This window comes from Camelus bactrianus, chromosome 7 (genome assembly GCF_048773025.1).
Source record: "Camelus bactrianus isolate YW-2024 breed Bactrian camel chromosome 7, ASM4877302v1, whole genome shotgun sequence".
Lineage (NCBI taxonomy): Eukaryota > Metazoa > Chordata > Mammalia > Artiodactyla > Camelidae > Camelus > Camelus bactrianus.
Genome location: NC_133545.1, coordinates 69,807,705 through 69,832,238, shown reverse-complemented (window position 1 = coordinate 69,832,238; position 24,534 = coordinate 69,807,705). Strand labels below are relative to the sequence as shown.

The following is a 24,534-nucleotide window of genomic DNA, read 5'->3' as shown; positions in this document are numbered from 1 at the left end:
ATACAGGGTAGAGTTATAGTCCAGTTCCCAGAACGAATGATGCTTTTTGGTTTTGAAAGCCCTCTCAATCTTGAGGAACATAACGAATGGGAACGCATGCAAATCCACAGGTTAACCTACTTAGATGCGGAACAAAAGCAACGTTGAACATGCAGGCACATGCAGGCGACTCTGGTAGAACAAATTAAAAAACGGAGAAACAGAAGCGCACATGTACTCCAAAATATGTTGCCAAAACATCCAAAGAAAGAGCAAATGTAACAAAACTGGAAAAGGGACCACATTTTCATCTTGAAATGAGATGAGGAACACCATAATGATACTTCAAGGAAAGGTCTGCTGCTACATCATACTGACCTGTAGTCATTCTCCCTGAAGTTAGATCTACTGCTGCATCAGTTCCTCCAGAATAATCAAATGCATTCTTACTTTTATAAAAAAAATGTCCAGCTTCCGCTAAATTAGTGTCAGACATGGAAGGCTTCATTCCCCCAATCCCTCTATAACCATATGGCCCTGATCGATCATACTGATAATGATCATCCCTATAACCAAATCGATCCTCGGGGAGCGTAGTTGCAGGCTGCTGGGTCGTGCAGCTCCTTCCAAAAGGTAACTTATAAACCACATCACAGCACACAGCTCTTCTTCCTGCTGTCAGATCAACAGGTTTTTCATCATCATCTATTATTTTGGTCACCACGTGTGAAGTAGCTTCATCCATGGTCACAACAGTTCTATGAGACTTTGTTGTACTGAGATCCACAACTTCCCCATCAGGGATCCCCTGGGATGCGGTGCTATCAGTCCATCCATTCGTGACCCCAACAGGAGGTGCAGTAACAGGTTTTGTCACAGCTGACGTCACTGCGTGCGCTGAAGTACTTAATGATAAGTTCATTGGTGCTTCCTCCCTAACTGAAGCAAAGGCCTGGCCCCTTGGTATCTTGCATGGGGGCTCAGCATGCTTTGACGTAGTGAGCTGGAGCGGTGCTGTTGTTGCATGTCCTACGCCCACTAGGCTTTCTGTGCCTGTGGTGTAACTTGGACTAGCTGTGCTCGTGACAGCAGTCACTGCCTCGGTGACCAGGGATATTGGCGTCCCTACTGATGAAGTTGCACTGAGATTGATAATAGAGGGTTGGACAGCACTGATCTGTCTTCCATAAATTTCACTTGCTGTGGTCTGCCTTTTCACATCCATCGCAGAAGCAGAAAGATCCATACATTTTTCAGGTGTTTTAATTTCTACTTTGGGTACTGTACGCAAATCAATGGCATCGCCAACAAGTTGCAACTTTGCATTTTCTTGAGGTGGACGTTTCTCTGAATGTAGGTTATCTAGAGCAAGAGGCTCTGGAGGAATTGATACAGAGACACTGCTGAGACCAACACTAGGGACTGCACTTCTGGCTGCCAAAACCTCAGCCTTGGAAACTTCGGCTGGGAGAAACTGTGTAACTAAGGCTGGGGCTGCTTGAAATGAAGATGGTAATGTGACAGGGATAGCAGAAAGTGTCTCCAAAGCTCCTGAGATGTACAGGCTCTGTTGTGAAGGACTTGATATTTCTGCAGCTGTCACAGGAGGAACTACAGAAAAGACTGGTTCAACAGAAACCAGATCTTTGGGGGGTGATCCCAAGGGCCAACTGGTAATTACTTGACTAATCGAAGAATCTGTTGGAGTCCCAGGTTCAGATGGCAATGTGATAACCACGTAAGTTTCCATGAGGGATTTGGAAAATCTTGGCGAGGATTTGTTAGAGTGAGGGGAAACTGGGGAGGTAGGGGAAGGCAATTTATAATCTGCTGAAGTGACTAGATTTAATGTCATAGTTGAAGTTAAAGGCAGACCTGCTGGTTTGGGGTGTGCATCTGTTGGTTTCTGTGTAGTTGCCAGAGGTTGAGGAACTGCTGGCTTAGGGGCAACTGGAGGTTTGCTTGGCTCAGGTCTGTGTGTAAATACAAGTCCAGTTGGAATCGAAGATGGCTTAGGGGGAACAGGAGGAGGAGCAGTGGTGCATATTCTTGTGGAAGGTAACCCATTACTTCTTGGAACAGCTGTGGTCTCTGCTGTAGTAACAGAATCGACCAGAGGTGCAGTGGTAGTAGTTACAGCCACTGGAGCTGTAACTGCTACCTTTTTTTTAGGATGGATAGTTGGTTTAGGTGAGGTTGGTGGAGGAAGAGGTGGGGGAGGAGGAGGGGGTGGAGGGGGAGGAGGAGGGGGAGGGGGAGGAGGAGGGGGAGGAGGCGGGGCTGATGTGTCCAGAGAAGAACTTCGAAGGAATGGACGAGCTTTAGTTGGAAGAGAGGAAACAGGAGGAGTGCCAGATGGTAACTGAGATGCAGGTTTTGCTTGACCAAAAACCTCTTCAGATACAAAGCATATAGTTGAAACCTTCTCCTTCATTGGAAGGGCTATTGCAGAAGAAGGTGTTTGATCAAACAGAGTTTCAGATAAACTAATTTTTGATAGTTCAGCCTCAGACTCCTTCCTTTTATCTCTGTAAGCATCTAAAACTTCTAGAATAATCCCGTTCCCCATTTCCTTCTTGGCTTTCTTCACTGGCTCTTTCCCAGATGTAGACAAGTCAGTGGAAACAATTAGCTCCTCAGGTTTCATTCCTACAGATTCCATGGGAGGAGGTTCCACATCAGGTAAGGAAATCACAACATGATCAGCACTAGCTCTACCATCTGGTATGGCAGTCCGATCTAAAGGTATACTTATATCTTCCGGATAGTCTATAACGCTGCCTGGGAAATACGTTGATGAAGAAATTTCCTCAGAATCTGCAAATTTGGTTACAATGTCCACCGGCTCAGGATAAACTGTGGTTATGCTATCCAGGGTAGTAATGGGTGACGAGCTATCTGTGGTACAAACTGAAGAAACCGATGACGTGAGAGAGGGTGTGTCGGAGGGTGGGACAGATGTAGCACTTTCTGAAGGCTCAGAGTAGGTCAAAATCAGTGACTCATGAGCAATTATCTCTTGAATTTCTCTTGTATAATCAGTGACATATTCATCCTCAATTTCTTCTGCTGAAAAATGTTGGGTTATTTTAACATCTGGGATGGAGAGTGTTGCACTGCTGGTCGAATCTGTGAGGGATGCTCCTGAGAGAACACTTGATGTCAAAGATGCATCAGGCACCCTGTCAAAGTCCAAAGTGGACTCTGTCATATCATCCCTGATGAGAGGCTGGGTTGGACTGGATCCAGGTGTTAACTGCATCTGTTGCCTTTTCATGAGTTCTTCATAGGCGGCATCAGCATCTAATAATTTTTTTTCTTCACTGGTAGAAGTTACCATGCTACCCAGATCCACAATTTCATGGCTTTCCGGGATGATATAAGAGCTCGAAATGATGTCTTCTTGAGGCAAAACCGAATGTAAGCTTTCTAATTCATAAAACTCTTTCTGGAGGTCTGTAATTTTCTGCATGGGATCTTCATAAATCTGTTCTGGAAGTCTTATTTTTTGCTCTCTCCCTCTCTGCTGCATAAATCCATTTTCTTCTTCTTGCCTCGGTAGCAGACTGCCAGCTACTGAACCATTATATGTGTCCTCTACTAAAGATTCATAAATATAATCCTCTATTAACATCCCACCATACAAAGGCTCTTTTTCAAACATTTCATCTTGTTCATCTGCAGCTGGAAAAGCTTTATATTTCTGGGTTTTATGCATCATTTCTTCATACATCTCCTCAGCACTTTTTAACGCCTTTTGGCCACCTTCTATCTGCCTAATAGATTGCTCATCTGTTGGTGAGTATAAAGACACAGCTGTGGGCAATTTATAAACTTTTTGTACTTCTATTATTTTTTCTGGGCTTATTTCAAACCCCTCTGGGTCTGACTCTATGCTTGGTGAATATTCAGAACACGAGGATCGATGGAGTTCCTCCATTTCTGCAGCCTGACGCAACTCTTCTGTTGGAGATGCATCTTCAATGGGGGAGAGATTACTGGGTGGTGTCTTTGGTCTTTCCCGCCTTCTCTGAGCTCGGAGTTCATCTTTGTCTTTCTTGGATTTCTTACTGGAACTTTTCCTTTGCTGCTGTTCTAATTCCCGCTGCTTTTCTTGCTCCTTCAATAATTCTTCTTCCTCTCTCAATTCTTCTTCCTCGGAAGAATCTTCGATTGTAGGTAAAAGAGGGCCATGGGATCTGTGTCGAGCTTTGCGTTGCTGTTTGCTCTCTCCTTTTTTGTGACTCGGGCTACTGTCACTGTCCTCATCAAGTGACGAGACTGATGTCGGGGAGGTGCCAGGAGTGAAGCTGGAAGCGTGAAGACTAGAAGATCCTTCACCCCTTGACCGATCTTCTGGAGAGTCTGTCAGGCTTTCCATTTCTAACTCTGGCTCTTCGTCAAAATACAAAGCAGTTTTTTTCTGAGACGACTCTGCAGAATATTTATCTGCTAACGTACTGTTGAGTTCAATGGTTTTGAATCGACGTAGCCCCCCTCCTCCAGCTATTACAAGCTCTTCACTCTCCTGACTTTTAGTTTCTCTGTATTTAAGTTCAGGACTTTCATCAAATGTCTCATCGTCTTCATCGTGCCATGAATGGCGTCTGCCGGCATCTTCATCAAAGCTCGCACTACTTTTTCGAGTCAATCGCCTGTGTTTCCCTGCTGTTAATTTCCCCTTTCCTTTTGTTTCTTCCTTCTTCTGGCTCTCCATACTACCATTAATCTCTTTGAGCTGATTCCTAATGAACTCATCATCTTCGGAACCTGAAGCATCTTCATCCGCACTCATTTCTAGGATCTGCTTTCGAATAAAGTCCTCCTCTTCACCTGATCCTTGACTATCTTCCTGTTTATATTCATCACTGCTTGATGAGCCAACACTGGTTCTCCGTTTTCTTTGTGGAACAGGGGAGTTTTCACTTTCGCTACTGTCTTCAATTGAATCATAAGGCTGCCTTCTTGGAGCCAACTCATCAACAAATTCAGACTTCTCCTCGTGGTCTTTTCTGGAAGGAATGTCTTGCTGGCTCTCTTTTTTAAGAATCTCTTTTTCTTCTTGACTCTCTTTCAGCTCTTCCTCTGAAATTGTAGATTCCAATGTTTCAGCTAAAGTCGGAGTTTTCAGTTGGTCCTTAGGCTGCTCAGGAGAAACCTCAAGGGGCTGGGTTCTCTTCTCTAACTTTTCTTCAACAAGTGTACTTGCCTGAGCTTCCAAAATGGATAGGACTGTACTTTCCAACTTAGCCAAATCTGAGGGGCTGGAAGGGCTGCTTTCTTGTGAAAAGGAGTCCTTTTTGAGCCCCTTGAGCAAATCCTTTTCATCACTTGGAATAAGACTTGGAATTTCACCAAGTGAACTTGATATTCCATCAGAAGAATAACCTGTGTCACTCAGACCTTGTGGGCTTTTCGGCTGCTGAGAACCTGAAGCATCTGATTTGTCATCTTCCTTTTCCTAGCAGGGAGGAAAAGATACAGGAAAACTTAACACGGTTAAACTAGTGACATGGCCTCTCCATCACTCCCAAATAACTATTAAGAACTGAGCAATAATTATGGATTTTATTCAACTATATAACATTAAAAAAATATATATATATGAATGGGCACAAAAAATAAAAATAGTAGATACATACTGATTAAGGTTAGTTTCCATTTAAGTTTAATTAAATGCCAATTCTCAATGACAAATGATTTTATTTCATTAGTGTTGTAACCTTTTACATTTCAATACCATTTTCCTTCAAAACACAATAATCTTTCTCAGCACCTTTACTGTGGGAAAGAGTTCAAATGGTCAAAGAAAAATTTCAGTAAGCATCCATTAACATAATGAATACTTTTGCATTATGAGGACAGGCAAAGAAAGAATCAGAGGATGGGCTTTGTACTTTGCCTACAAGTTGTATGAGATGTTGAAAAATTTACTCAGCAGAAATAAGCAGGTAACATAGCCATAATGATGTTCATCTCACCTATCGTAAAAAAAATTTTTTTTGAGAGAGATTCAAACAAAGTATTGCCTTTTAAAGACATTTTGAAAGATGTAAAACACTATATTTTACTTGGTATAGTTGTTAATATTATTATTCTATATCACTTGAAATGAATGTTTAGAAATCATTAAAATTTGAAATTCAAAGCTATGCAATAATTGGTTTGACTCAATGCTTTAGCCAAAGAGAAATACCCAGACACTATTTCTGTAGAATTGTTAAGTCCTATTTACCTTCAGCATCCCATCCCAACGGTATTTAATAAATATTACTTATAAATGTCTTTAGATGTGAAAATACATAAAATTTTACCTTCACACTATTTCAAAGGCAGTTATGTTCAACCAACACAATAACTAACTTGTGAATGGGCACATGGGCTTTCCAGGGAGCTGGGATACTTAATAGACAAATCAGTCTCAAATAACTGCTTTTCCTTAGGCTGTGATGAGGCCACACCAGCAGTTTGAGTCAAGAATTAGAGAGGTCTTAAATGAAAATATTAAACAAGACTTTTTGCATAAATCCAATTTAAAAATACCTATGAGCAAAATTAAACCCAACTGATCCAATTAGTTTCCATGTTTTGAGAGCATCAAAATAACCCCACAGCCCTGTGGAATGGAGATCAGACAAGGAGTTGCAGGAGGACATTCTCTGTCTGGTCCTGCCTACAAGGCCACCTGTATTCCACTAAGTTGGTATCTTGAACTAACCATCTCGATGTTTTCAGGGGGTACATGGGCATGGGTTCCTCCCACCTATCTATAGCCCAGACAAACAGATACCAGGTTGGACAACAAACCAAAGCCATGCAAAAACCTCTTTGTTTCCTCCTCCCTGCCTTCGTTTCTTCTCTCCTTTCTTCTTTCTTTCATTTTCTTTTCCTCTTCCCCATCCCCCAGTCCTCTCCCATCTCCCCTCCTTCTTTGAGCTACAGAGTTCTCAAATATACAAGTTGTTGGTTTGGTACTCATTTTACATTCATTTTCATCTCAATATCTGTCTTTATTATGTATGGTTAAAGATGCATCTTGTGCAAATTATAAGGTAAAATGCTTTTGCTGAACATGGCAAATCGAAAAGATCGTCTGATACATTCTTAGCAACTTTAATGCAAAAAGCAATGCCTGCTCTTCGGTTTACGAAGAATTAACTTCCCTGGACTGTTTCAGATGTCTTTCCAGGAAAGGATTACCTCTCTGACTATAGCAGTTGGGCTGACAAGCACCCAACTAACTGGTTCATTTCCCTGAAGAGCCACACACTGAAGAGCTAACCACAGGTGAAACACTGTTCTAATAAAATCTTTCTGGATGGTCACCATACTTCCATCTCCTCAAATCCCACACCATACTGGAGCACATTTTTTTGAGTCAAGTACGCTTTTTACGTCTTCCCTTGTCTGCCTTCCCACCCTTTGCTAAATCACAGTAAACACCATCAACATAGGGTGATTATATATATAATATATATAATCATTATATATAACAATTCACTGAGGATAATAAAAGATAAATTATAATACTATACTGCAGATTCTGAAGGTTCCACTGACATTTTACAAAAATAGGATTAGGATCAGACATACATAATGTAACAAAGGAAATTAAGATACATTAGACAGAAGATTCAGACACATAAATATCAAAATCTCTACCCTGTAATCCCCTTGGGTGCCTTTCTCCATGTGCTTGGGCTTTCCTTCTTTCCTCAGTGCTACGTTCTGCCCACTTCTCCCTCCTGCCTCTTTCTTCCCAGTCTCTTTCCTCCTCTATAGATTCCATCATCATCTACCTATGGTGATGCTGTGATAAGTTTTCACTCTAAGTGACCTCCCCTCCATATTCTAAGGTGGTGACAGTCTGCAAAGATTTTGTTCTACAGGTATGTGGGTCTAAGATAACGTATCTGGAGTGGTTAATAAAGAAATCAAGTTAGGTGACCAAAGGGCATTTGGCTAAACTGTTCAGAAGGAATAACTGGTCACGAACTTACTGTACCAAGATATACTAGAAAAATTCATGATGTCAGTTCTTCTCATACTAATCAGGTATAAACTCCCCTGACAGAGGTGCGTGACTTTCTGATTCTTTATTACTTGTTAAACTATTGGGTCATACACCAACCAGTCCCTCTGACCCTTTAATTTAAGGTACCTAGGCATTCCTCTTTTACCCTGCTGCTGTTAAAAAAAAAAAAAAAAGAAAGAAAGAAAGAAAAAAAAGTTCTTCCTACATGGAGATCAGAATACTGAGGTGCTTGTCTGTCCATCCATTTTTCCTTTCTGTAGCTAGCTGCTCTCCTTTGTGAGATACTTGGGTGAAAGTTCTAATGCAATTTGTATTCATGCAGGTTAACTAGTCTATTATAGATTTAACACCACAAACCCTTCCTTTATGAGTATTTCTTAACAAAGGAATAATCTGATCAACCAAGAAAGAGTAGCTAGAACTGAGAAGGATGTAAAACAGTGTGTAAGTTGAGTCTGGTTTTCTCTGATTATTCAAACTTCAAATGCATCTCTGAAGTGCCATAATTCTAGAGGAAAAGGATCAAAGGATTCATGTGAGGGAGGCTTCTTTCAAATTTCTAACTCCCTAGATTGGGAGTTTTCTTTCAGTTGCTTCAAAATGGGAGTTTTGAAGATTGGGAGTTTTCTCTCAGTTGCTTCAAAAATGTGTGGTTGTTTGCTTATTTTTGAGACGAACATTAAGCTTTCAGTAACATTAAGATTTAATAAAATGAATAGATTCAAATGGTTCTTTCTAAATTACATGCAGATATTACATATATAACACATGTATACACATGTGTTTAAATACCACTGACTTTTCTTATTTATGCATTATTTTCATCTCTTGAATAGACAGGAGTTAGAATTAATTATTCACTTCATTTTTGACCTGTGATATAAATAGAAATCTGGAATGACCTCTAAAATTATTACATAAGAATAAAATTTCAGGTAGAGACTGAAATGAGAATTTTGTCATCTTAGATGAAGGCAGAGAGTGGGACAAGTCATCATTTAAACGTTCTTTTCTTTTAAAATAGCCATTTATTTTTCAGTTCCCTGAGGAACACATTTTCCCTGTTTTTCTAAGCACATTTAGCATTAGGCTCTTCTTACACTGACTTTTATATTTTGTATATATTACATTCTTTCCCATGTACAGAATTATGGTACTCGAGCCTTTATAGTCTGTGTATATGAAACAAATATTCAAAAATTTCAGATACTCAGATTCACATTTTTTTCACTTATTAAGCAAAAACAGTACAGAAATCTTTTCCTTCCAATATTCCAGTGCCACTTATTGAGCTGGAGATAGATCAGAGAGAGGCAGTGATGAATTGAGACCCACCTGAAACTCTTCCCATGGTGTCACATCCTGAGGCCTCTCTAATGGTGGAGAACATACCAAGACACCTTACTACCAAACTAAATTCTGCCCCTTCCATGTTGCAGGTAAATGGAAGGTTTTTAAAATGTCACTGGAGCTATGAACTGAATTCTTGACTAAATATAAGACTGTACAAAGAAAGAACATAGTAAGTTTTTGCTTAATGTTCCCCAAGTCACTTACTTTAATGGGCCAAAGTAAAACAATAAATGATAATCTTTAATCATTTATACATGTTTGGGTCAAAACAGATTGCTGATCTGAGTGTTTCAAACACTCTAAACAAAATTAGGTCCACAAATTCACTGGTCATGAAGAGAAAAAAGGATAGTCCCACACACACAGGAATCCTTTTCATTGCAGAAAATCTCACCATTTTCCATCTATGTGATTATGCTGCCTATACAGTGGCTACATATAAATTGAATACTAACCCCTGGGTCATTTTAACCAAAAATAAAAGTTATGCTAAAAGAAAGTTTATTCTAAAGGAGTTTCTAATTTTGTTTTTTATCAAGAGAGCTATAACATTTCAATGTAATATATCAAACACAGACAAGCAGTACTCTATTTAAATATGTAAGTAAAAAGAGAGAATTCGGGAGCAACATGCAATTTAAAAATATTAAACCAAAAAAAGTAATGAAGAACGTATCTTTCAGATTATTATATTTCAGGATAAATTTTAATTCCATTTGGCAAACACTTGGAAGACAGGAATGAATGGACAGACCAAATGCTGTGGCAATAAAGAAACATAAACAATATGTATAACAGTATGAATGACACAAATGACAAATGAATAAATAAATAAAATAACAAACATACAAACAAAGTGAAAAATTACACAAAGTGTTTGGAATTTTAGTGGGAGCTGCTAGGGGAGATAGAGAATTATAATACTGGCAAGGCAGTGTGCCAACGGTGTCACGGGAGAAGTACTATGTGTAGTGTGCAGGAGCCCAGCCTTCACAGTCAGAACTGGACTATGACCTTAGCCTTGCTAAGCCATGTGATCTTGGGCATAACAAATTTAGTTTCCTCCTCTCTAAAACATATATAATATATACCTCTTCAAGAGTTGTGTGGATTAAATCATAGAGGACTTAAAACGATGCCCAGAATATAAGAAGAACTAAATTAAGAGTATTATTTTAATTTCACACAAAAATTAACTTTAATCAATCTAGGGGGTCCAGCAGGAGAAGTGACTGCCACTAGGGAGAAGAGATCCAGATGGGAGTTCTCTGATAGGGCTGATGGAAGGGTGCAGCACCAGTGCACAGAGAGGAACTGTGTGCAGGTTCCGGCGGGAGAGAGCACAAGCTACTTTGGGGAATTATGCAAAAGCATATCCGGCTGGTTTTTGACTTCTCACTCGTGGGGAAAACTAGGTTGCTTGAAAGTTATACTGGAACTACAGTCCACAGGGCTGAGAAAGCCAAGCTAGCTATTTAGACAGAAGTCTCAATCACAGGGTGCAGAAACCTGGGCAGGTATGTAAAATGATCTAATGGACTGCAAGAAATAAATATTATGCTTTTTACTGAATTTTCAAACCCCCAAAGAGAAATTACATTTTACCAATATTTAATGAACAGACTGACACCAGGATTCTTTTACTGCCTATGTCAACTGGTCAGATGTCCTACAAAGAATCCTGGGAGAAAACTGGGAGTTATGCTGTCAGAATTCAGAGCAAGGCATTAACTTCATTTGCTCACCTTTATAATGAAGCTTATCATTCAGGTGTGACTTCTATTACCTAGTTTCAACCAAACCAACGTTCCTATAATAGGTAAGTAGTAGACAAAATATCTCGCAAAAAATCATGTGTTAAAGATAACAGTAATAATGTAAGACACACAAACACATTACTAAAGACGCTGACATGTTTCATATTGTTACGTGCTCTTCATCAGCAATATTACAAGGTAAAAACAATGATGACCAAGCTTAAATCAGATCTGACACAAAGCTAGCCAAAATTATTTGAAATTACCAGGATAAGTATTTGATATCTATATTTGCATATGTTACTGCTAATAACAAATTTTGCCTAAACATATAACATAACTAGGATATTTATAGCAAGTGACAGTGACATTACCATAAACTTCTGTAATTTTTTGCAAATAAATATTCCAATACTTTACAAATTTTCAATAAATTGAAATAGACTCTTAAAATTTTCTGCTAAGTTTTCTTATTCAATAGTAAAAGACAAATAAGTCACATAACATTTGAGGAAACTTGATTTTTCTGCCATGTAAATATGGCTAAGTAATAGGTAGAAAATAATATAGTGACAAATCAAACTGCATTTCTTTATCAGCAAACATTGTTGGAAGGAAGAAAGAAAGAAATGTGGAGGGTTTGGAGGAAGTCTTTAGAACAAAGTAAGCAGCAAAAGGTTAGGTAATAATAAAATCAAAGTGCAAATATTCCTAATATGCTTAGTTTGTAAGATTCATAATTTCTGTGTCAATTAATAAAATACTCAAAGGATTAGTACCATGAGCCATCAAGTGGCTCAATATTGAGGGACTTCTTGAAAAAGGTGTGTATATATATAGTTTTTTTAATGAAAAAATGTGTATTAAATCCTGAGGAGCGAGATTCTTTTTGATTGGAATTATTTTTTAAAAAAGGATACAGTTACAGAGAGAGCAGTGTATGTGAAATTCATTCATTGCATCAGTTACAAGTAAGCCACTAGTGGACAGAGTACCTCAGGATTTTACAGATGTGGTACATGTTATATACTAATGAGACATTTTTACTTTGAAGACTATCTTTAATATTTTGTACTGAGATAGAGAATAACTATGAATTTATTTTAGCCACAAAGGTTTGCTGATTATCTCATGGGAAATTAATTTAAGAAGCTATAACTGTGAAATTTTAATTCTTTTTTAACAAAAGTATAAGAACCCCAAAGTTGTTGAACTTTTTGGTGATAACAAGTGGTTATTAGTAATATACTACTTGCTATATATTTAGGAAGAAAGTAAACTCTGGTTATCAGCAATATATTACCTAGCAAGTATTTAGGAAAAAACAAGTGCTAGTGTCTCTTCAAGAGAATTATGATGGGTGGCTGGCAGCCAAGAAGGCAGAAGAGAAGGAGCTGCTCCAACCAAAAGACACAGACTGGCTGAATGGATACAAAAACAAGACCTGCATAATATTTGATGCCTAAAGGAGACTCATTTCAGATCTAGAGACACATACAGACTGAAAAGGAGGGAATGGAAGAAGGTATTCCACTCAAATGAAAAATCAAAAGGAAGCCAGGCAGCAATACTTGGACAAAATAGACTTTTAAAATAAAGACTATTACAAGACACAAAGAAGGACACTACATAATGATCAAGGGATCAATCCAAGGAGAAGGCAAAACAATTGTAAACATATGCACTACCAAAATAGAAGCACCTCAATATATAAGGCAAGTGTTAACAGACATACAGGGAGAAACTGACAGTAATATAATAATAGTGGGGAAGTTTAACACCTCACTTATGTCAATGAACACATCATTCAGACAGATAAACACTAAGGAAACACAGACCTTAAATGACAAATTAGAACAGATGGACTTATTTGATATTTATAGAGCATTCCATTGGAAAGCAGCAGAATACACAATCTTTTCAAGTGCACATGGAACATTCTTCAGGAAAGATTACATGCTGGGCAACAAAGTAAAGCTCAGTAAATTTAAGAAAACTGAAATCACATCAAGCATCTTTTCTGACCACAATGCTATGAGATTAAATATCAATTACAAGGAAAAAAAGACAAAAAGCACAAACATGTGGAGACTAAATAATACGCTACTAAACAACCAATGGATCACTGAAGAAATCAAAGAAGAAATAAAAAAAATACCTAGAGACAAATCAAAACAAAAATACATCAATCCAAAACCCATGGGAAAAAGTTCTAAGAGGCAAATTTATAGCAATAAAAGCTTACCCAGGAAAACAAGAAAAATCTCAAATAGACAACCTAAACTTACACCTAAAGCAATCAGAGAAAGAACAAACAAAACCTAAAGTTAGTAGAAGGCAGGAATCATAAAGATTAGAGCAGGAATTAATGAAATAGAGACTAAAAAACCAGAAAAGATTAATGAAACTAAGAGATGGTTCCTTGAAACATAAACAAAATTGATAAATCTTTAGCCAGACTTATCAAGAAAAAAAGAGACATAGCTCAAATCAATAAACTCAGACATGAAAAAGGAGAAGTTGCAAAAAAACACCACAGAAATAAAAACGATCATAAAAGTGTACTATGAGCAAATATACACCAATAAAATGGATAACCTAGGAGAAATGGACTCTTAGAAAGGTACAATCCAAGACTAAACCAGGAAGAAATAGAAAATATGAACAGAAGAACTACCAGTGCTGAAACTGAATCAGTAATTTAAAATCTCTAAAAAAACTAAACTCTGGGATGAGATGGCTTCACAGGTGAATTCTACCAAACATTTATACCTATCCTTCCGAAACTACTCCAAAAGACTACAGAGGAAGGAACACTTCCAAACTCATTCTATGAGGCCACCATCACTCTAATACCAAAACCAGACAAAGATATCGCCAAAAAAGAGAATTACACACCAATATCACTAATGAACACATATGCAAAAATCCACAACAAAATACTAGCAAACCGACTCCAGTAATACATTAAAAGGATCATACACCATGATCAAGTGGGATTTACCCAAGGGATGCATGGAGTTTTCAATATCTGCAAATCAATCAATGTGACACACTACATTAACAAACTGAAGAATAAAAACCACATGATCATCTCAATAGACACAGAAAAACCTTTTGATAAAGTTCAACATCAATTATGATACAAACTCTCCAGAAAGTGGGCATAGAGGGAACACACTTCAAATATAATGAAGGCCATATATGACAAACACACAGCTACATTATTCTTAATGTTGAAAAGCTGAAAGCACTTCAGAAAGAAGACAAGAATGCCCACTCTAGCCACTTTTATTCAACACAGTTTTGAGACTTTTAGCCACAGCAATCAGAGAATAAAACGAAATAAAAGGAATCCAAGTTGAAAAAGAAGTAAAACTGTCATTGTTTACAGACGACATGATACTACACGTAGAAAATCCTAAAGACACTACCAGAAAACTACTAGGGCTCATCAGTGAAACTGGTAAATTTATAGGATACAAAATTAATATGCAGAAATATGTTATTTTTCTATTCAGTAACAACAAAATACGAGAAAAAGTAATTAAGGAAAAAAATCCCATTTCCCATCTCATCAAAAAGTATAAAATACCTAGGAATAAACCTACCCAAGGAAGCAAAAGACTGGTACTCCCAAGAATATAAGATGCTGATAATAGAAATTAAAGATGAGACAAACAAATGGAAAGATATACCATGTTCTTGGATTAAAAGAATCAATATTGTTAAAATGGCCATATTACCTGAGGCAATACACTGATTCAATGCAATCCCTATCAAATTACCAATGGCATTTTTCACAGAACTGGAACAAAAAAAATTGTTTTAATTTGTATGGAAAAACAAAAGACCCTGAATAGCCAAAACAAACTTAAGCAAGAATGGAGCTGGAGGAATCATACACCCTGACTTGAGACTATACTACAAAGCTATAGTAATCAAAACAGTATGGTACATAGATCATTGGAACAGGACAGAAATTCCAGAAATAAACCCACACACTTATGGTCACTTAATCTATGATAAGGAGGCAAGAATACACAATGGAGAAAAGATCATGTCTTCAATAAGTGGTGCTGGGAAAACTGGACAGCTATATGTAAAAAAAAGAAATTAGAACATTCTCTAACACCATATACAAAAACAAACTCAAAATGGATTAAAGACCTAAATGTAAGACTGGATACTATAAAACTTCTTGAGGAAAACACAGGCAGAACACTCCGCAATAAATCGCAGCTATATGTTTTTTGAACCGTCTCCTAGAGTAATGAAAATAAAAGCAAAAATAAACAAATGGGATCTAATTAAATTTAAAAGGTTCTTCACAGAAAAGGACACCATCAACAAAATTAAAGGACAACCTACTGAATGACAGAAAATATTTGCAAATGATGTGACTGACAAGGGATTAATTTCCAAAATATACAAATAGCTCACATAACTTAATTTCAAAAAAACAAAAAACAAGAAAACAAAAGAACTCAATCAAAAAATGGGATGAAGATGTTAACAGACATTTGTCCAAAGAAGACATATAGATTGCTAACAGGTCCATGAAAAGATGCTCAATATTGCTAATTATTAGAGAAATGCAAATCACAACAACAATGCGGTATTACCTCATACCAGTCAGAATGGCCATCACTAAAAAGTCGACAGATAATAAATGCTGGAGATGATGTGGAAAAAAAGGAACTCCCCTACACTGCTGGTGGGAATGCTAATTGGTTCTGCCACTATGAAGAACAGTATGAAGTTTCCTTAGAAAAATTAAAAATAGAGTTACCATATGATCCAGCAATCCCACTCCTGGGCATATATTCAGAAAAAAACTCTACTTCAAAAAGATACATGCACTCCAAGGTTCACAGAAGTACTATTTATAATAGTCAAGACATGGAAGCAACCTAAATGCCCACAGACAGATGAATGGATAAAGAAGATGTGGTATATATACACAATGGAATATCACTCAGCCATAAAAAGAATGAAATAATGCCATTTGCAACAATATGGGTGGACCTAAAGATTATCATACTGAGTGAAATAAGTCAGATAAAGACAAATATCATATGATATCATTTATATGTGGAATAAAATAAAATGACACAAATGAACTTATTTACAAAACAGAAACAGACTCACAGACATAGAAAGCAAACCTATGGTTACCAAAGGGGAAAGGAGGCTGTAGAGGGATAAATTAGGAGTTTGGGATTAACATATATAACCACTATATATCAAACAGATAAACAACAAGGACCTACTATATAGCACAGGGATAATAACCCATAATGGAAACAAAATTGAAAAAGAATACATATCTGTATCTATATCTATATACCTGAATCAGAATCACTTTGTTGTATATCTGAAACTAACACAACATTGTAAATCAACTATACTTTGATTAAAAAATTTTAAATTAAAGAACAAAATTTAAAAATTTTGATAAGGAAACAGTCCTTTGAAGACAGAGAACTAGAAATCATCATGTGATTATGCTACACAAAATGACGCAGCATTTTTAAAAACTGCCATATCTGCCTTTTCAAATAAACTTTAAAAAGTGTATTTTAATCTCTTAACAGGCTGTCCAGACAAAGAACACCAGTGGGTTTTAGGATCATTTGTTAAACAAAAGTATATTTAAAACTATCACATTTTGTCATAATTAGCAAGAACAAATGATTGATATAAAGTTAGATTAACATTTATTTGTGGAACCTCCACAACATAAAAAAAATAGTTTTCAGTCTCAAAGTTAGACAACAGGTAGTGAGATCTGACAAGTAAAACCTTCGATACACTTCTATTTCCAGCATATCCTGTAGATTATCTTTTTTGTTATGGAGTCATTAAAACTAAATGTCAAAATATCAAACTGAATTAGGAGTTAAATTTCAAAAAATTCTATTATAAATTTCAAATCAAGATTTTAAACACTGAAGCACAGTCAACCAATGCTCTCTTGAAAATGCTATTATTAATCATATTTTGCTGTGATCAAATGTATCTATACTTAAATAAATATAGTAAAAAATGATTTTAGCTTATTTCACAAACTTCTATTTCTGAATATTTTATATTGCAAATAATGTTAGCAACAGCACATAGATTTAATTTACAGCTAAATAAGTATGTACATATCGAGGTTGTTCAATAAAAGAAAATGTAGTAACAAAAGGAAATGATAAAAAGTGACAAATTTGTAAAATAAAGTAAAAAGTAGTGCATTAACCAAATATGTGGATACTTCTTGTTTAGATTATATTTAATAGATAATAGAGAATCATTAGAAATATCTGAGTGGCAGAGTTAAATTATCTGAATCTTGGAAAATAATTATCTGATAATTATACTGGAAAAGGGAAAAAGAGAAGGCACAATGACTAGTAATTAGATTATTTACATTACCGGTAAAAGGTAACGAAGGCCATAAGAAGGATACTGTCCTTAGGAATAGGAGCTAACAGACAAGAGTGTGATGTGGAGAGCCCAGGGTATCCTCAGATTACTCAGAAGGTTAGTGACTGGGAGACCAGAGACATGAAGAATGATGATGCCATTGTTAGAAACAGAAAGTCAGAATAAGAAACTGCTTCCATAGAAAGTGGGTAAGATTTGAACACTCTGAGTTCCAGTTTGCAGTGAGGCTTTGAAGTGAAATGATCTACTCGGTTTTTGGAAACGCAGGTCTAACACTCAAAAGGGGCAGAAGGTGCACAAGTGGATTTAGGAATCGTTCATGTGGCTCCCCTAAGAGAAAAGAAGACAGAGTTCAAAGAAAGACAACATCATATGGTGACTTGAAAAGAAAAAGCAATGGAGATAGCCAAAGTAGAACTATTAGTGGGTGATCAGAAAGACAAAAAGAAAACAAAAAGGGAAGGTTCATGAAAGCCAAGGACAGTTTCACAGAGGGAGAAGTGGTTATGCAAAGCGGTTAGCTAGGTGGTGGTAGCTAGATCCAGCCATAAAAATAGAGAATACATGGGCACCTGCTTAGGAAACTTGAGGATTTATTTAATGAGTGATGCATCATGCACTAAAGATGAGTTAGTAACCATGTAGTTAAACTATAAACAAAGTGATCCAGGGTTGGGATGGACTGTAGGTATTAATTAGAGTTCTAATATTAAGTTTAATTCCAATAAATCATTTCATTAAATTAGATCATTTCATTAAATTAAAATTATTCAACCAGATACTATAAGATCTCTCATAGCTCTAAAAAGACTTCAGAATTCCTCTAAAGTTGATACCATTGCTTGCAGAAGTATCAGTTGAGCTATTAAGATATCTTAAAAGTTTCCACTAAAGAAAAGAATATATATAATTCCAGATTATGCTTAATTATAAATAACCCTTCAATATTAAACATACTGAATAAAATTCTGAACAAAATATATTGATTTTCATGCTAAATACTAAAATAAACTTTTTAAAAATGACCTTTCTCTTGAATTTTAGCTATGTCTTCTTTTTTAACCACAGTCATGCTGTGGTTGACCGCACCCTAAAAAGGCTTTAAGTGAGAAGAAACCCGTTGAGTCTTGCATAATCAACTGGCTAAGTAAACAAATTTAAAGACACATTATTTTATGTTAAAGGGGATACTGAGTCTATGTTCACAGTGCAAAGAAACAGCAATAATCTAAAATTATATGAAATCTTCTTTATCATTCCACAGATTTTTATAAATTATTTGACAGGCATTAAAGCTAGAAAAATAAATTTTATATCTGTACTTTATTTAAATTAGATTAACCTGTCAGGAAGCCAAAGTTCTTCATTTTAGCAAACAATGGTTACACTTTTCTGAAAATGCCATTAATTGAAGGCTTTCACTTACATTATGAGCATTAAGCACTCTGTGTACTTAGGTAGACATCAGTCAATGACATGTATAAGACTGTGCAAAGTTGGGAAAGAAAACATAACTTACTGTTTTTTCCTTCCCAGTTTCCACCTGATCAGGCTTTGCTGTGCATGCTGCCTGTGGCTGTTCTTTTAATTTTTGAGTCATTCCAACATCTTCCTTAGGCAAACTCTGAGGCATGCCAGACGGTAAATCTTCCATCTTGATCTGTGGTTGTTTCTTTTCTTGCACCACCTCCAGAGCCACTCTGCCTTCAGGTTTTTTTTCAGAAATTTGTGCTCGAGTTTTAAGCAGGCCTTGTTTCTGTTCCTCTTCTAGAGCTGATGTTTTTGCTCCTGGGGGTAACTTTTTGTCTTCAAGAGCTGGCTTTTTATCTTTAGGAGCTGGCTTTTTTTCTTCAAGAGCTGGCTTCTTCTCTTCAAGAGGTGACTTTTTGTCTTCTGGAAGAGGCTTTTTGTCTTCTGGAAGAGGCTTTTTATCTTCAGGAGGTAGCTTTTTGTCTTGAGGGGCTAAAATTTTGTCTTTCTCTAGTTTACTCTCTTCTTGGATTTGATCTGTGGTTTCCTTAGGGAGAGTTTTTTCAACCGAAGGTGTTTCCTTTACTTTTTCTGGAATGATCTTTTCAGCCTCTGTTTTTAATTCTTGTTCCTTCTTTTTCACTTTTACTTGGGTGGGCACTGCTGTTTTCTGAGACGGTTGTTCTGTAGGGACAGGCATAGGGGAGGCTTTTGGTCCTGACTGTGTAGGTGGCATTTTGCCCATGTCTCCAAGCTGCCCTGACATTGCTCTCTGGGTCTGGCAATTTAAACAAAGCCATTCTTGAATCTGCAAATAAAACAGAAATAAAAAGATTAACTATATTATAATATATCTGTTTTTGGTACATTTACCAAGGTTAACACTTGGCAATTTCTAGCTGTTTTTTGTATATAGAGAAGGTGGGTCATTGTTTTCTGGATTAATGAAACAGTGACTTTCAAAGAAGATTGAAAAAAGACTATTTGAAATCTAAAAATAGGAAGAATCCTTAGACATTAGCAATTAATTCATCTCATTACAGAGAAAAGAAAAGAATGCACTAAAGATACACCCAGGGGAATATCCATCTTTCAGTTAAAAAAAATTGCATTTGTTCCAAATAGAACTATTTTCAAGTCCGGTGCTTTCAAAATTAGTGTTTCTGTCATACATTTATTAAAAAAATACTTAATTTCACAGTAATCTTTTAACAATTAATCTTAAGGGTTTTTTTTTTTTTTTTAAGGGCTTAGATATGCAAATTCTAGGAACTACACCAAAACAATTTTATCAGGACCCTGGGATAGGAGAAGGAGGATCTCTCTTTTAAATAAACAGCTAGTGGGGAGGGTGGGTATATCTCAGTGGTAGAGTGTGTGCTTAGCATGCACAAGGTCATGGGTTCAATCCCCAGTGCTGCCACTAAAAAAAAAAATTAATTAATTAAAAATACATAAATAAGCCTAATTACCTACCCCACAAAACAAACAAATAAACAAAAATAAGTAAACTGCTGGTCAATTCTTCTGCAAATGAAAGTCTGAGAACTACTGTCTTATAACACATATAAATGATCACATGGGAGACAGATTGTTAGGCTAGTAATATTGCAGAAATCCCCCCTTACTGATGATGTATGCTTTGCTCTTTCTTACATTATACCTATTATAAGACATAAAGGTGAAAGATATAGCTTCTAATTGTTACCATTTAATGAGATCTTTTCTCTGAAGAGCACAGTTGGAGAGTCATGCAAATAATATTGCATTCCTATGTTGTATTGTCTTCTGACAAGTTTAATTTCAAATTGCTTTTCCCTTTGGATCACTCTTTCCAGTCACATAACTTTAATCATTAAGAGACAAAAATCACTTATTGTTCTAGAATATTATTAGGGATCTAAGATTCATTTCTTACTTCATCTTTCAATTTCTTTAAAGACAAAAAAAATGCTGCTTAATAATAATGACTATTTTGCAATCTGTAAGCTGTTGTAATTCTTACTTGATGATCCAAAAGAGTAAAGACTGAAGTCAGTTATTTAACTTCGGTGAAAGGCTGTCTATAAAATACTAGTGTGTATTATGGGCTCATTTGCTTTTGGTGTTATGATCACCTAATACCAATTCTCTTCTTAAACTCATGTCTAAGTAGCTCTAAAGTGAACTGCAACTTCTCCATATAGCAACTTTATAAAGTCTCAGGAAAGAAACTGACCTGATCCCTTATGTCAGATTCTAAAAGCTCCAGCCCTTGTGTTGAATAGTCCCTAGAGGAAGTACGTCCATAACACCTACAGAAATCAATCTTCATCTGTGCTGTGGTTTTAGAAACCATTACTTAGTGGGAGCCACATCTCAGAATATTTTCATTCAGAGACTGACATTTTAAAAAACAAAACCAGACACAAATAGCTGTGTCACTGTGCTGTTTTGTCACATGGATGGATGGATTCTAAAAACCAAATGCAGGTGTGTGCTAAGCATTCTTGTCAGGACATGTCCTAATGCAAGTAAGTTAGAAAGTTTTTAATATACCAGAAATAAAGGTTTCACCTCACTGGAAATTCTTGTCAATTACAAACATGTGATTATTTTATCTCAGCTTCAGGCACAAACTATTCTTACAAAGTTGTCATTTCTTGCTACTTATGGCATATGATACCACAATGGTACACAGCTCTAGCTAAAAGGAAAATGTGTTAAGAAAATACACGTAGTGACTATTTCAAGGTAGCATATTTATTATTTTCATATATTTGAAAATTTAGGTAAGTGGATAAAAGGTATAATCTATTTAATCTATTATGTCACTTTATTTTCCTGATTTAAAAATCAGGTTTGATACACCTACAAGCAGTACCACTCACTACTGGTCTACAGGGCAAAGAGAAGGTAATAGTGTCAATGTAAGAGAAAAAGGACCTTATCCTGAGAGCCTCAATGTCTAGTTCAAATTCGAGCGTGGCTTAAAGCCTCATCCTGATTCAGTTATTTTTAACATGCAATTATTTTTAACATGATGCTGCTATACTTGGTCTGTTGGTTGCCTGACTGCTTTGCATTGTGAATAAGATTATAAGGAAAGGCCCGGGCTAATTTTTTGTGAGTTTACATTTTGATTAATTATCAACAAAATTAATTTGGAAACTGATGTTACTATTATGACAAATAATTATGAAATCATTCACTTATGTATCTATTCTGTATATATCCAGTCTATTTATATCAATGGAATATATATCTCCTGGGGAAATTACATGTGCAAGGTTTATTCAATCAGGAACTCACATTCAAGTAGAAGAAATAAAATGTGGGTCAAAATAAGTATAACAAGCAGGTAGAGTATTAAGGAAATAGGAAAGGATACTATGGATTTAACAGGATTGTCTGACGAATCCATTTAGAACATAAGGATTTTGATAAACTGTGAGTCATGGAAGGATATTTTTTTCACCAATTAGAAATGCTGAATTTGTGGTCTCATATGTGTGTCTCTTCTTTCTGTCACCCAGAACCAAAATTAGAATATCAACAAATTCAGGAAGCAGAGGAAGTTCTAAAATCAGTAAGGAATTGAAAGGGGAAAAAAACAGACTAGGTAGCATCAAAAGTTTTATATTTCTTCAAACATGTACATTTAAATTTTGCTTATTAAAAGAGAGAATAGGAAAAGGCAGAGGGTAGGGTAAGATCAAAGTAGAAATGAGAAAAGTGAAACTGATTAAATTTTGACAAAGAGTAAAAATGAATTTTCAAGAAAGTTCATTTAGGACAATATAGGTCATCATCATTATCAGACCACCATTAAAAATAAACACAATCACTAGAAAAATGTGCTTCACACACAAAAAAATGGGGGAAATAGTCTATAACCACGTAAGATGTATAAGATGTTCACAATTACTTTGCATTCTTTATCAAAAATAATTCCAAAGATTTTTGTGTCACTGTATTCAGGAACCAAATTAAGAGGTATGACATCCCCAGGTTCAAAATGAAATGCATCTATACTCTTAGTTCCTCAGTAGCCACAATATTATTAGATACAAAATTATTAAATACTCATGATGCTTTTTTAGTTCAGTAGTAATCTGGAGAATTGAGCAAGATTTCTTAAATTATATTAAAATTCAATGCATAATATATCACTGCCATAGACGACTTTTACTAGCTGAAAAGATTTTAACCAGACACAGAATTCACACTTTCTATAATAGTTACAGTTGTGAAACACATGGCTATTTCTATTTTGCCTTAAGGTTAAATATCAAATGAATTATGATTTTATCTTAGAAATACTTCCTTATAAAGACAGTGAGACAATCAGAAAATAAATATTATATATAATGTAATCTATTATATATTATATATATATAAACTAAAGGCATTTCTATTCTATTACTGAGTTTATTACATAGAAAAACAGAAAATATACATCTTATGGAGCCTTTTTGTATACATATTTGTCATTATTATGGATACTTTCAGACAATTTCCATTTGTTTTCCCATGTTCTTAAAATGTATTTTATTTTCAGTATACTATATATATCTCCTAATGGTATAAACATATTAGAAGTTTATATTTCATCTATAGTATTATTAAATGTATTCAGTAAATTCAGAAGACTCTATACTATGAGACCAATCACAGTGCTTTAATGTTAATCTCCAGGATATGAAAATTCATCTGCAAGTAGGAACAATTCTGATAAACAAATAGTGTATAAAAAATAACTCCACATTGATCAGAACATACCAGAATATATTCAATTGTCAGCTAGTATACGTTAATAAAATGTATTTATTTTAACATCTAATCATCAGGGTTTGTTCAAAACAATACTCCAAAAATCCATTAATCTTAAGAGGAGAGTAGGAAATGAAAGCATGAAAACCCCAAAAAGGGGAGGCTGCTGGGCTACTCAGCATTTTTCTGTCAATAAGCAATTTGCTTTATATAACAGTTCAGCTGTAACTATAGCAACAATACCATTAAGGAAAACCTCAGAACTTCAGGACTGCCTAGTTATTTTTCTAAGTAGCTTTTCTGAAGCATGATGATAAGACCTGCAGCAGGCTGGAAGTTTGCTGTTAGACTTTAAATGGTAGAGAAGTGACGGTCCCAAAACCTACATGAGCATTCTTATTTCTACCCGAGCAATCTTACTGGCATCTCAGCGCAAATTCTCATTAAAAGACCAACTGGGCTGATTTGGAAGCTCACACAGTTTGCATCAACAGACATATTTAAGTAGAGATTGGGTGGCCCCTACTTAAAATTCTGTAAAGGAAAACCAAGCAATCAAGGGGATGGGTGCTATAAAACCACTGAGTTTCCTGCCTTCTACAAAGGTTTTGAGCCAACAATAACAATTTTACGTATGTTTTTGTTTGCCTGTTTATTTACTTATCATTCAGAATGTTTTTTTTTCAGCTAAGTGGATTACTTAGTCAAAGAATAGTTTTAGTGAGCTCATTCTTCCTGTTGCCCTCTATCCTG

At 36.0% G+C, this 24,534-nt stretch overlaps 1 protein-coding gene across 5 annotated transcripts in view; it reads right to left on the bottom strand.

Moving 5' to 3' along the window:
- PCLO (piccolo presynaptic cytomatrix protein) overlaps window positions 1–24,534 on the bottom strand; it is a 310,832-nt gene that overhangs the window by 134,127 nt on the left and 152,171 nt on the right. For all 5 annotated transcript variants that reach the window (XM_074367559.1, XM_074367561.1, XM_074367560.1 and 2 more), the window contains exons 4-5: window positions 19,079–19,837; window positions 358–5,440 (exon numbers count right to left, since the gene is read on the bottom strand). In XM_074367559.1, coding sequence (XP_074223660.1) covers window positions 358–5,440; window positions 19,079–19,837 — 5,842 coding nt within the window. The remainder of the gene's footprint in view (window positions 1–357; window positions 5,441–19,078; window positions 19,838–24,534) is intronic.